General features: G+C 40.4%; 1 protein-coding gene across 8 annotated transcripts in view; it reads right to left on the minus strand.

Moving 5' to 3' along the window:
* The window catches only part of BCAS3 (breast carcinoma amplified sequence 3), a 373,363-nt gene that overhangs the window by 104,175 nt on the left and 257,867 nt on the right, over window positions 1-11,321 (minus strand). Inside the window, exon 23 of one of the 8 annotated variants that reach the window (XM_009324021.1) lies at window positions 10,112-10,593. The exons of the other annotated variants lie outside the window; for them this stretch is intronic. Within the exon in view, the coding sequence (XP_009322296.1) occupies window positions 10,568-10,593 (26 nt within the window). The 3' untranslated portion in view covers window positions 10,112-10,567. Of the gene's footprint in view, window positions 1-10,111; window positions 10,594-11,321 lie in introns of those variants that run through there. 8 annotated transcript variants of the gene reach the window in all.

The following is an 11,321-nucleotide window of genomic DNA, read 5'->3' on the forward strand; positions in this document are numbered from 1 at the left end:
CTTCTTGGCAGCTGAAAATATATTCAGACTGTCTGAAGACAGGTTCTAAAATTTTAGATTCCCTCTGTCAACAGCTAGGTGATCATCTCATCTGCAATACCTAGTGGATCAGCTAAGCTTTCTTTTCTGCTTTACCACCAACGGTATTTTCTTGATGGGCATTCCAGGTACTACAGACATTTGCATCTAGGTGGTAAACCTGGGTCCCTTAAATCAGCAAAGCACTATTTCAATCACCTCACTATGGCATAACACGAATCTGTTCAATACAGGAAAAAAGCAAGGACAGCAGATGTAATAAATAAAGGATTTCTTCTGGCCAGAAACCAAATACTGTTGCTTGAAATTAAATACTGTAATGCAAAAGACTAATCAGGGGCATCCCTACTTCTTCTCAATGGCATGGCTAAGAACTAAGCAAAAAGCAGATCGCTGGGGGAGCACAGAGCAAGAACCAGACTCCTTCCCACAACTGGGAGAAGAAACCCTTGATTGCCTCCCGTACACACGGCAGGTAAACTCCAAAGGAGACAAAGTCCAAACATTTGCCCTCAGAATCCAGGTTTTGGTTCCTCCTTCAGCAGCGTCACCTCCTGTAGGCTCAGCGGTCCCCAACAAGAGTCAAGAGCTTCATGGAAAGTGGCTGTTGCCTGAACTTCTGGTACAGAGAGAGAAGCCCTCCCCTGGGCCACGACCGTGGAAAACTTTGAGTGTTTGACTATAAAGCCCTTGTGTTGGGCTCTGCGCTGAGCGTGAGCCGGCACAGCCCAGAGCTCAGGGCGATGAGAGGGCAGGAGCTGATAGGTGCTGCACCCACCACAGCTTTCACCGGCCTGCGACACACAAATACTTTTTAAAATAGCTACAATTTAAAAGGTCATGTTGTAAAGTAATTCGATTAAAATAGTTATAAAAGAGTAAACATTAACTCACAATTTTTCCTTAGGTCTTTCTTATTTCCAGTTGGTATAATTTCTCCCAGACTAAGTTGCACCTTATGGATCTGCAAGTTTATCTTGATTAAAAATCTTTAACTTCTCAGTTTTCAATGCAAGAAAACTAATGTCCTTTCATTCAAAAATACCTACTCCTTGCTCTCATAACTCCCATGGTATCTTGATTGCAGCAATTACATATTATCCATATTATTTGTCACTACTGAGACAAAAGTACACTGAAACATGGTAAAACTGTCACGATAAAGGAAATGAACTTTTTCACGCTTTAATGAATGCTAGCTTTTATACTATGCAAAGAAGACAAAAGATAAAACTCCTGGTATAGCCTGGTAAACATTATCTAGCTGGGGGGCTCTTGCAAACATTCTGGATAGTCTCGATTGCTTAAGTTTCAATCATTATTACTCAATAAGGTTTTCAGAAAATGCAAACGATAAACACTTTCTTAAAAAAGAAAGTGAGATAAACCTATATACAAAAAAACCACCGGGCAGATCAGGGAAAGCTGTAAATTGGCCCTGCTCCATGTGAATTAATGCAAAGATATTGATTTGTTCTAGGTTAATGATAAGGACTCTTTGTTTAATTTTAGGAAAAGAACTTTCATTTTCTGATTGGCAACCAGAGCTATATATTACACAACCAGAAAGCCAAAGTTTGGCTTTGCAAGTGACTAATCAAAGCCAATCCCTCTCTGTAGGATGAGAGAAGGGAAAACAAGTCTGGAACGGTCAACAGCAGTTTGTTAAAATGAAACTTAACCTCTGTCTGCACATCCCCTGCCACCTCCTCACCCCAGAGCAGCCCCACGAGGACGGCAATGGGGAGACACAATCTTGTAGGCCTCAGGGGTTTTCGTGAAGTTTGCTAATGGTTTGAAAACAGTATTGAAGACAGTTGTCCAGCTCACCTGAGAGGTGAAAATCAGACCAACTCCAGCGACCATCTAGATCCTACACGGTCGCAAGCTTTTTTCATAGCAACAGGAAATATAAAAAGCAGAGAAATTCAAATAAAACCTCAGCAATACTGTCAGAAAGACAGCAGCACGATAAGGGAGATCAAACAATAAATTGCTTGTTGTGTTCTTGTTCCTTATCTCGGAGAAATCCTGGAGGATAATGGATGTCCACTACAAGCGCCACAGCATCCGAGTGCTGGCAAAGCAGCTCCCTTTGCCCTACGTCCTACAGAGCATGGATACAACTGCTTAATCATGTTTATTGGCCCGCAATAGTATGTCTAAGCAGTAACTGTAATATTTGGCACTTAGTTCTCTGTATTCAAAGAGTTAAGCTATGTCCTATAAAGATAAAAATCTCCACTTTTATTATTTTGTAAGGCTGCCTAACAAATGAGGATCCAGCTGTAATTGTAACATTCCAAGCTCCGAAAGCGCCAAGTTTTACTAACTATAATTTAACTGGTCCAGTTGTTGCAGTCCAAATTCTTGTTTGGATAATCAGCCTTTGTTTAAATATGTACAAAAAAAAAAAGCATAGGCCAGCATTAGCCTCTAGGCATGTCATGTGAGCTTATTACCCTGAAGCTTGCAGTAGCAGACACTCATGCACAAGAGGAGGATTATTTTGCTAGTATTACTGTTACGGTAACATATAATCAGACCTTCTCCCCCCCAGCCCCCACCCTTTTTCTTTTCTTTTTTTTTTTCCCCTCCACAATTCACAAGTCTTCTTTCCAAGTTCAAATAAAGTTTAAAGGTGAAAAGGTCAAGAAAGTTTCATGACTGGCTGTTGAAAGAGGGAGAAATAACCAGGGTCTCCAAGTTTGCATATACTAAAAGCTCAACAATTTTCTATTTTGCTGCAATTCATAACTGTACAAATCCCTTTTGTTGGATCTGTTTGGACTGAAATTAAACACTTGTTAATAATTTATAACTTAATATCATTAGAAAATAATAATAACTGTCAAGCAGCTACATTCAATACATAAAGCAACTTGAGTGGCTCATTAGCTTATTTGTCAAAGCAACAATTTCTATATATTTGAGCTCATTTCTACTGGAAAACGGTTAAAGAGCCACCCAGCTTGCTTGGAAATCATTTCTCCACCAGCTGGGAGCAATTCCCAAATTGCTGCACCTCACCCACATCCAAGTGATGCTGGCTCATTTTAAAAGCAGCTTAAGTCTGACTTCAGGAGGTGCCTTAACAGAAATGGAGGAGGGATGGCCAAAGCATTACACTGCTACACAGACAAAAAAAATGCAGCCCACAGCAATATGCTGGCCGTCATTTGCTCTAAATTTTACATCTGAATGAAAGTGTATCAGTGTTTGGCCAACAAACTGACCGTCAAAATGAGTCACTCAAGAAACAGAAAATTCTTAATTCTTTATATATGCCGGTAAGGGACCTTAGCTCCGTAAAGCACGAGGGCCTGACACAAAGCTGCCTGGCGATTCAGAAGGTGCTGCTTTCCCCATGGCTTAACACAAACAGAAGAAATACTCTGTTTTTCTTCTGGGGAGTAAAACTGATTTCTAAAATGTCAGCGGCCGTGGTTCTCTTGGAAAGCAGAGCGCGGCTGCCTGCGCTGGGCAGTTTGGGTACTTACATTTGACAGACATCAAAGTATTCAAATGTTTTCCAAATAGGTACAGTTCCCCTAAAGCATTAATATTGTTGCAAGAAATCTACTACATTAAGGTGGAACAAAGCAAATACAACTGCATATATTGAGCCAGAACCTCAACTGATTAAAATCTATGTAATCTCACTTCAATCATGTCAATTATTCATCAGACAGAATATCTAGTCCATTCAAGATAAAAGTAGCCATATAAATGTTCATTATAACTGATACACTAACAGCTGTGATCCTCTGACATCACAGATCACTGAGCACCAGACAGACGATCTTTTTTATCACTTTTCTCTCCTTGTGAGTACCTATGCCAATTCTATTTTTGTTGCACATTAATTTATGATGTTAGAAAATGTCAAATTTAAGTATACGAAGCAAGGAAGTCCAGATTAAAAAATTAGTCTCTGGTCTCAACTCAGCCAGTCTGTCCAGATCCTGAGCTAGTGTAAACTGATTTGAAGTCAGCGGTGCCAGAACAACTTGCATTAGTCAGGGATCTGCTCTTGTTTCCATCTCTTTATCTGATATAATTTTTAATTTACTTACTGAATAAATCTCTTGTCTTTTCATTCCTTTCAACTCCTCCTCCTCTTGATTTTGTTTCTTCTGTTCCATTGCCTGTAAACTGAAAACTGAACACATCTATTCGCAGAGAGCCATCTTCCCCCCGCCCAGCAGCTCCTTGCACCCCCCCTTTTTCTCTCACCCGGTTCTTCCCTTCCTAACCCTGCCCTGTTTTGTTGCGATGCTTTGTTTATATTTATTATCCATCTTTCTGTAATATTTCAAGGAAGGAGAGAAGGACTTCAAATATTGCATGTTATTTAACGATCACAACAGTTCCCAGAATATTGCTTAGTATATCTTGAAGCTGAAGAGCTACCCAATTTCCTAATGTATGAATAGGCTGCGGGGTCCTTTAAAGGGACCATGTAAATGAGAAAGGCAATAAGAGAAATGGTATTTTCAAAAAAAAAAAAAAAAAAAAAGTCTCCCCTGCTTCTCCCAGAAACCAAATGGTGCCTAGAGAGGAACCAGAAGAAGATGTCATTCTGACTAATTGCAGTAGGTCCTTATAGTTCATCATTTTTTAATTCTTTAATCATTAGTTAAATGTGAAAGGTTTCCTTTTTTTAAGTGAATCTTCTAAAACACATGGAAAAAAGATATGAATCAATAAAATTGATCTATAACATATTTTTACTTGAGAAAGGATTACAGGGTTGGATCTTAACATTATATACCTAAAACCATTTCTTGTTCCACTGCCTTTATAGTTCCAAAAAAAATGTACATTGTGGAGACAAAGGCCTTTATCCTCTTAAGTGCTGTGGATTTCATGCCAATCTCCCAATATAAAGCAGACTTCAGACTTATACCCAAGAGAAATGGTCTTGGAAAGATTAGATTTTCCACCACAAAATAAAACCCTTGTGTGGTGAACCATACGAGCTTCAACACTACCTTCCTCCTAAGTGCTTGTTCGACATGGAGAAACACACCCGTCCTATCTCCTCTCTTCCAAAATGGAAGTGGTTTTACCATTCCTCTGCTGTTGTGCCAGCCAGTTTTTCCATGTGTAAAGTTTCCAGAATTGTCACACGTACCTGAAAACCTGTAGACTTATCTATTTTTTCTTATTCTGTACCATTTTGCAATACAGAAAATGGCATGCATTGCTATTAATATTAGCGTACAAAATTCATTCTCATTTGTGATGTGACACAGATAAAACCAGTATGAGTGACACATGATGAACATAACTGGATGAAACATTCTTTTCAATCAGCGAGGTATTTTTGACAGTTGCCCATCAAAGACATGCACCTCTAATAGGAATAGTATATTACAGGGGATTAATTTTGCTAAGTATCTAGCAGCTCGACAAAGATGACAGGAAACTTTCTTAAACTACCCGTTTGGTAGAAAGGTATTTTATCAATCATCCCCATATTAGAAAGCACAGATTTTCAGGATATTTCAAAATCCATTGCCAGTAATAAAGTAGGACACGCAAGGAAAGGAGAGAAATATAGACTTAATACAATGTAACTGCTGAGGATTAAATTTTAACACCACCAAAGCCACACAAAAAAGAATGAATTCAAGAGTCAGAAGATTAAAACTGCATGTAGTCAGCTTGGGATTGGTATGCTACAGATGGAAACTTTCTTGACAACACACAGTTTAAATTCTAGCTAGGATATACTATGATTAAATGCTCCTACAATTTTTGAGTGCATCACTTTTTTCCTACTGGCTACTGTAATACAAAAGACATCTCTTGCAAACACATAACTAGTAAAAAAAGTGCAAGTAAAAGCCATTTAGGTTTCCAGCAAAGACATAAAAGCGAAACAGCTAATGGACATCCAGGGTAGTTAAATCATTTCTGCAAAATCCATTAGTTACTAAAAGTTCTGGAGGGCTCAGTTTTTACAGTAAAACCTGTAAAAACTCAGTATCCAGTTTCTCTATTGGGACACTGAGGTGTGAAGATCCAAATGATGCTGGAACTGAACTTGTATATTTGAACCTTTTGAACTCCATCTGCCCTTCATAAATTACTTTACCACTAGCTTTAACATGTTTCTAACCTACTGTGCTAGAAAAATAAGGAATCATTAAAATAACTGAAAATGCAACTAACTTTATAACACTTCCAGTGGAATTTGCCTTTGTTCAAAAGACACACACCTGTAACAGAACTGCGGGATGAGAAAAAGTTTCCAGATAGCCCAGTGGAAATAACATGTGTCTTCATGTTACTGAAAACAAAGCAGCAGACCCCCCCTCCCCAAACTCAAAACCATTTAAAGTAAATGAAAATTGCACTGTGCAGAAACAGACAGTTGCTCCTTTCCATCTGGAAACACTGTCAAATGGCAGCAAATTCCACAAAATTCCCAACTGATACAAGAATTTCATTTTGCATCTCACACAATCAACATGAGCTAGCAGCAGCCCTCTGCTCAACATCCCATCAGTAGGAAAACATTTCAATCTTTCTTCCATCAGAAGTACAAAGAGGTGACAAAACAGAGGCACAGAAGAAGCACTGAGAACACAGTGCCACTCGAAGAGCTATTTTGCCGTTCCTTGTAGCCCTCTCCTTTATCCTGCAGGACGTGGCTGCCACGCAGCAGGGCAGCAGCCAGCAGCACAGGGAAAGCAGTGCACAAACTGCCTTTTGCAAAGTTACAGCCCTGCCTAATACAAAGTGTGAAATGCGTATCACTGGGATTTATAACACCTGAACAGCTAATTGTGTTTTTGAAAATATAAAAACTTCAAAAAGCCCTAAGTTTTCTACAGCCAAATCTTACCCCGCGTGTGCTAAGACAGAGAAGGGCACCGTCGTCCCCTCTGGCTCCTAACGACCCCCCGTAGCAGCCAGGCAGCAGAGCGCCTAGTAGAAACATTTGAGCGTGGTGAGGAATCCGGGCATCACTTGCCTCAAATCCCATGGTCCCACGCTTCCAGCGCGTAGGAGATATGGTTGCACCTTCAAGTATGAAGAGCAACACTTGCTTCATTACTGGGGAGCAGAGTAACTGCTGGGCCCAGGGCGTGTGGCCCCAGCCACGGATGTGCCACCTCACTGGAGAAGGCTCCAGTCAGCAGCGGGGGCCTCATGGAGATCCTGCAGGATCCACTCCGGCACAGAGGACCCATCCGTGTCTCTGTGCGGGTGCAGATGACTTCTGGAGCTTCTCAGGCCCTTGGAGATCTGCTCCCCTCCCCTCTGTACAAGGTAGGTTGTGGATGTTGGCTGGTCTGGCTGCTAACCTAAAACCTGGTGCTGGGTACTTTACTAGCACGTGAGAAGCAAACCTTCACCTAAAGAATCTATAGTCTTTTATTTTTCTTTTAGAGGCATCGCCATCTTGACCCAGGCTCTAGGTTTGAACCTCGACTTGTGCAAAGGATAAAACTCTTGCAATCCCCTCTGCAATTCCAAAATCAAAAGCATCATCAAAAGTGGTGCAGTAGAATAAGCCCTTGCACTTCTGATAATTTTTCCTGCAACACCTCCGGCTGCGTTCGGTGTTACGCGGCCCCGGGGATGTGCTGCTCTGAACAGACATGACTTCATAATGCAGAGGCAGAGGAGGGTTATAACCTTACTGCACCCACAGCGAAACAAAGAGGAAAGAGATTCACACTTCCTCTACAGGACAAATAGTTTGGATTTTAGATTTTAAAAATGAATCCAACTTCAAGACAATGCCCATAAAGATTCTTAATTAATTTTAAGCTGCCTTAAACTGAAAGAAGAGATCCCACAGGAAGGCTGGGGAAGACCAAAGAAGGGAACCCCGGTAAGATGGCAGCCCAGCTGCCTAAACACAACGTTCACTTCTTTCTCTTGGACGTAACGCACACACGCATATTGAGCAGATTTCTCATCATTATTTTTGAGACTGTCAGCATGTTAATATACAGTCAATCATTGGATTTAGGAGAAAAACTAAGACTTTATTTGAAGTCCAGGAAGAATGGAAAGGCTGGTTCACAAACAAGACAGCATATTGTCATAAGCAAAACAATCTGCAAAAAAGCTATTACTTTCTCCTACACCTTTCCCGCCTGCAGAGAGAGCTCAGCATTCAAAGCTGTGTGCCTGCCAGTGCCTGTACAGGAACTCTTCAGCTCCCGTCCCGCTTTCACAAGGACTTTCTTTGGGTTGAGGAAAGTCACCTAATTTTTTTTTCTGTCTCAGATTTGTCACTTACAAATGAGGAAACTGCCCATCTTCCTCTCAGAGGAAAGCTATGAGAAGTAATTAACGTCTGAATGTGCTTTCAAGAGGTCAACTAGTATAAAAATACTTACTGCTTTTCTCTTTGGATTAAAATGTTATCATATTGTATCTGGACACTGTATTTCAATTTCTCTTTAAAACAATCTTGCTAAGCAGCAAAGGGACACAGCAGCTCCCATTTACAGGTCACCTCAGGTCTCCTGAACCAACTATGCCCCGGGGTTTTAGTGAAACTCAGGAATTCCAAAAGCAAAGCACATTGCCCTTAGTACATAAAATGCTTCTGATTCACAGAATGACACAAATGTACAAGAAAAAAGGATGTCTGATTATTTTTTATAACAGATGGCTTTTAGATGGACAGAATACACTTACGCATTTCTTAAACCACCAAACAGCAAGTGATTTTTAACAATGGGCTTGTGTGAAGTGCTACTTGCTTATCAAAAAGACTCAGAAAAAGAATTTCAGGGGTTGAACTCTCACTGCATTTTAAGTCCTGAACAAAGAATAAGATGCTGTAGCTGCACAAGTGTGTGCTCCTTCATGTTGTGGGAAGGCAGCCTGTCCAAACCGCCCACGTCTGAGACATGAGGCTACCACAACTTTTTAATATTTCCGATTAATAAAGTCATATGAAATTATTTGACATTTACAAATAAACTTAATAGAAAAAGGAAAATGACAAAACTTTGACCGATGTAGTTTTCCCATGAAAGTCCACGTCACAGTTCGCCTGTTTAAGCAATAAGGAACAAGATGCACGCAATCTAGAGCACAGCTAAATGTGTCCTTGCAAATTTATGAAATTACCACCTCCGTTAATTACAACTCTTAATGAGATCTGATAACTGACCATGTGAACAGTCCTAGCCATATGAATGAACACAGGTGCTCAAAGAAATGATCACTGAAGATCACGTAAGTTAACCTGTTTTACTTTACTTCCCACTTGCATGAAGAAAGATTTGCATTTGCAAATTTGCATTGCATTCCCTCTCCCCCAGCACAGACCGGCTTTCTTTTCCTTGCTTCCCGGCTTGGAAATGAGCTGTGTACCATTTATAGACTTCCGAGGTTTGGTAGAGCACTTTCTGAGGATCACTTTGGAAAATGGTACCGCATTTCAAGCCAGAGGGACGCAGGTATAAGCCTTTAAAAAAAGGCCAACAACCGGAGTGGTCATCAATAATTTTTTTTTAAATGTATTACCAACATAACCTAGAGTGTTTCAACTAATGGAAGTATCTCACTATCATGCATGGGATCTACAGTCATTACATCTCATAAGCTAGAAAGGACCTAAATTTCTGACATTAAACAAACAGTAGACAAGGAACCAACCCCAAATCACAGCAACAACCCTCGCTACCCTTCTGAAGTACCTTGCTACTTCAGAAAGCAAAGGTATGCATATCCAAATTTTATCCCTTGGAGCTCACTGGTTTTGGAATCACAAGCAGCATCGGTAGGTAAATGCACAGGCTAATCTCATCTAAGAGCTACGAGTTCATCTGTTGGGTACCTTACAAAATAGCAGAGATCAGTCCTGCCTGATGCAAACGTTAAGTCATAAGAAGAACATTACATAATGTGCAACAAAATGTTAATTTACAAGAAGGCAAATCTAATGCTTTTTTTTCCTCAGAAGCCTGGTGATATTCTAGAACACATTATACACACAACAAGATGGCATAAATTAATTAAATATTTTTTAAAACATTTTTGTATGTTATGCCGTTTTGGTTTATATTTTGTTTCACTAGTTGATAATCTTAGAGACAAGAAAAAACATGCTGCTGGTGAAGTACTAAATCACACCAAAAGAGCTAAGGTTTTTAAATGAAACAAGAAGCTGATTACACATGCACCGAGTATACCAGTCACTAAGCGTTTCTGGATTGTAGGGATAAGATACTCTCTTTGCTTATTACTGCCTTCTTGATCCAAAGAGATTTAAGCAACTGTTTTCAATTAGATGTTTTTAAGCTAGTAAAACTACATCCATAAAGACATATTTATAGAACAACTTAAAACTAGAAGAATTACAACGACTACAAAACTGATGAATTCCATTCCCCCACCCCCCCAGAATCATTTACTGACCATTAACGAGCAAAAAGCACTGCAATTTTAAGAATTAGTCCACTGTCACAAAATTAAATCAGATACACTAGTAGGGATAATGACAAACTGGTGGCTCCAGCGTTGTCAGTTTGCGGGTGATACAAGTTCAAGTCGTCTGTGCTAGTGGCCACTCTGTTGGAACAAACATGAACATAAAAGGTAACATTAAAAGTGCAGCAGCACCAACTGAACCAATTCTGTCACTGAAGATGCAGACTGGTAATAAGTGGCATAGGGTAAATATTGCATTTTAGAAATGATCTGGCTAGTTCCAAGACTGCCAGACCTCAGCGCATGGAAATAGAGGAAGACACAGTAATGAAAGTAAATGAAAAGAGAGAGGATACTCATTTCCCTCTGAATTCCTGAACACAAGAGCCCAGCACTGTGGCTTTGCTACACATGACTGCTTTCATCCCCGTTAACCTATGATGAATATTCTGAGATTTACAGGAACAAAACTGAGCTTTGATAGTTTTCATCCGACAGTTGCTTAAACAAGATTTGCCTGAAAAACTCTGCAGCATGTGACTACAAACATTTGCAAGATGAGTTGCCTTATCTCTAGTCACTGAAGAATACACAGCAATGGCAGAGGCTTCCCCACGAGCCTGCTCAGAGATGGCCGAAGCCACGAGCAGGCACACCCTCTCCTCTGTCCAAGCCAGAAGCATCATTAATCAAGCGGCTACTAACATCTATATTCTATACCTGACCGCCCCAGGGCTAGCTCTAGTTGGAGGCAAAATAATTGGTAAGGAAAGTGCCACAGCCATGGAGGGGCAGGGGCAGCACGCAGCCACGCTCCAGCCCTGCCTCCTCCTGCTGCAAAACCCGGCTGAAGAAGCTCGAGTCCACCT

Source organism: Pygoscelis adeliae, unplaced genomic scaffold (assembly GCF_000699105.1).
Source record: "Pygoscelis adeliae isolate BGI_AS28 unplaced genomic scaffold, ASM69910v1 Scaffold290, whole genome shotgun sequence".
In the NCBI taxonomy this organism is placed as follows: Eukaryota; Metazoa; Chordata; class Aves; order Sphenisciformes; family Spheniscidae; genus Pygoscelis; species Pygoscelis adeliae.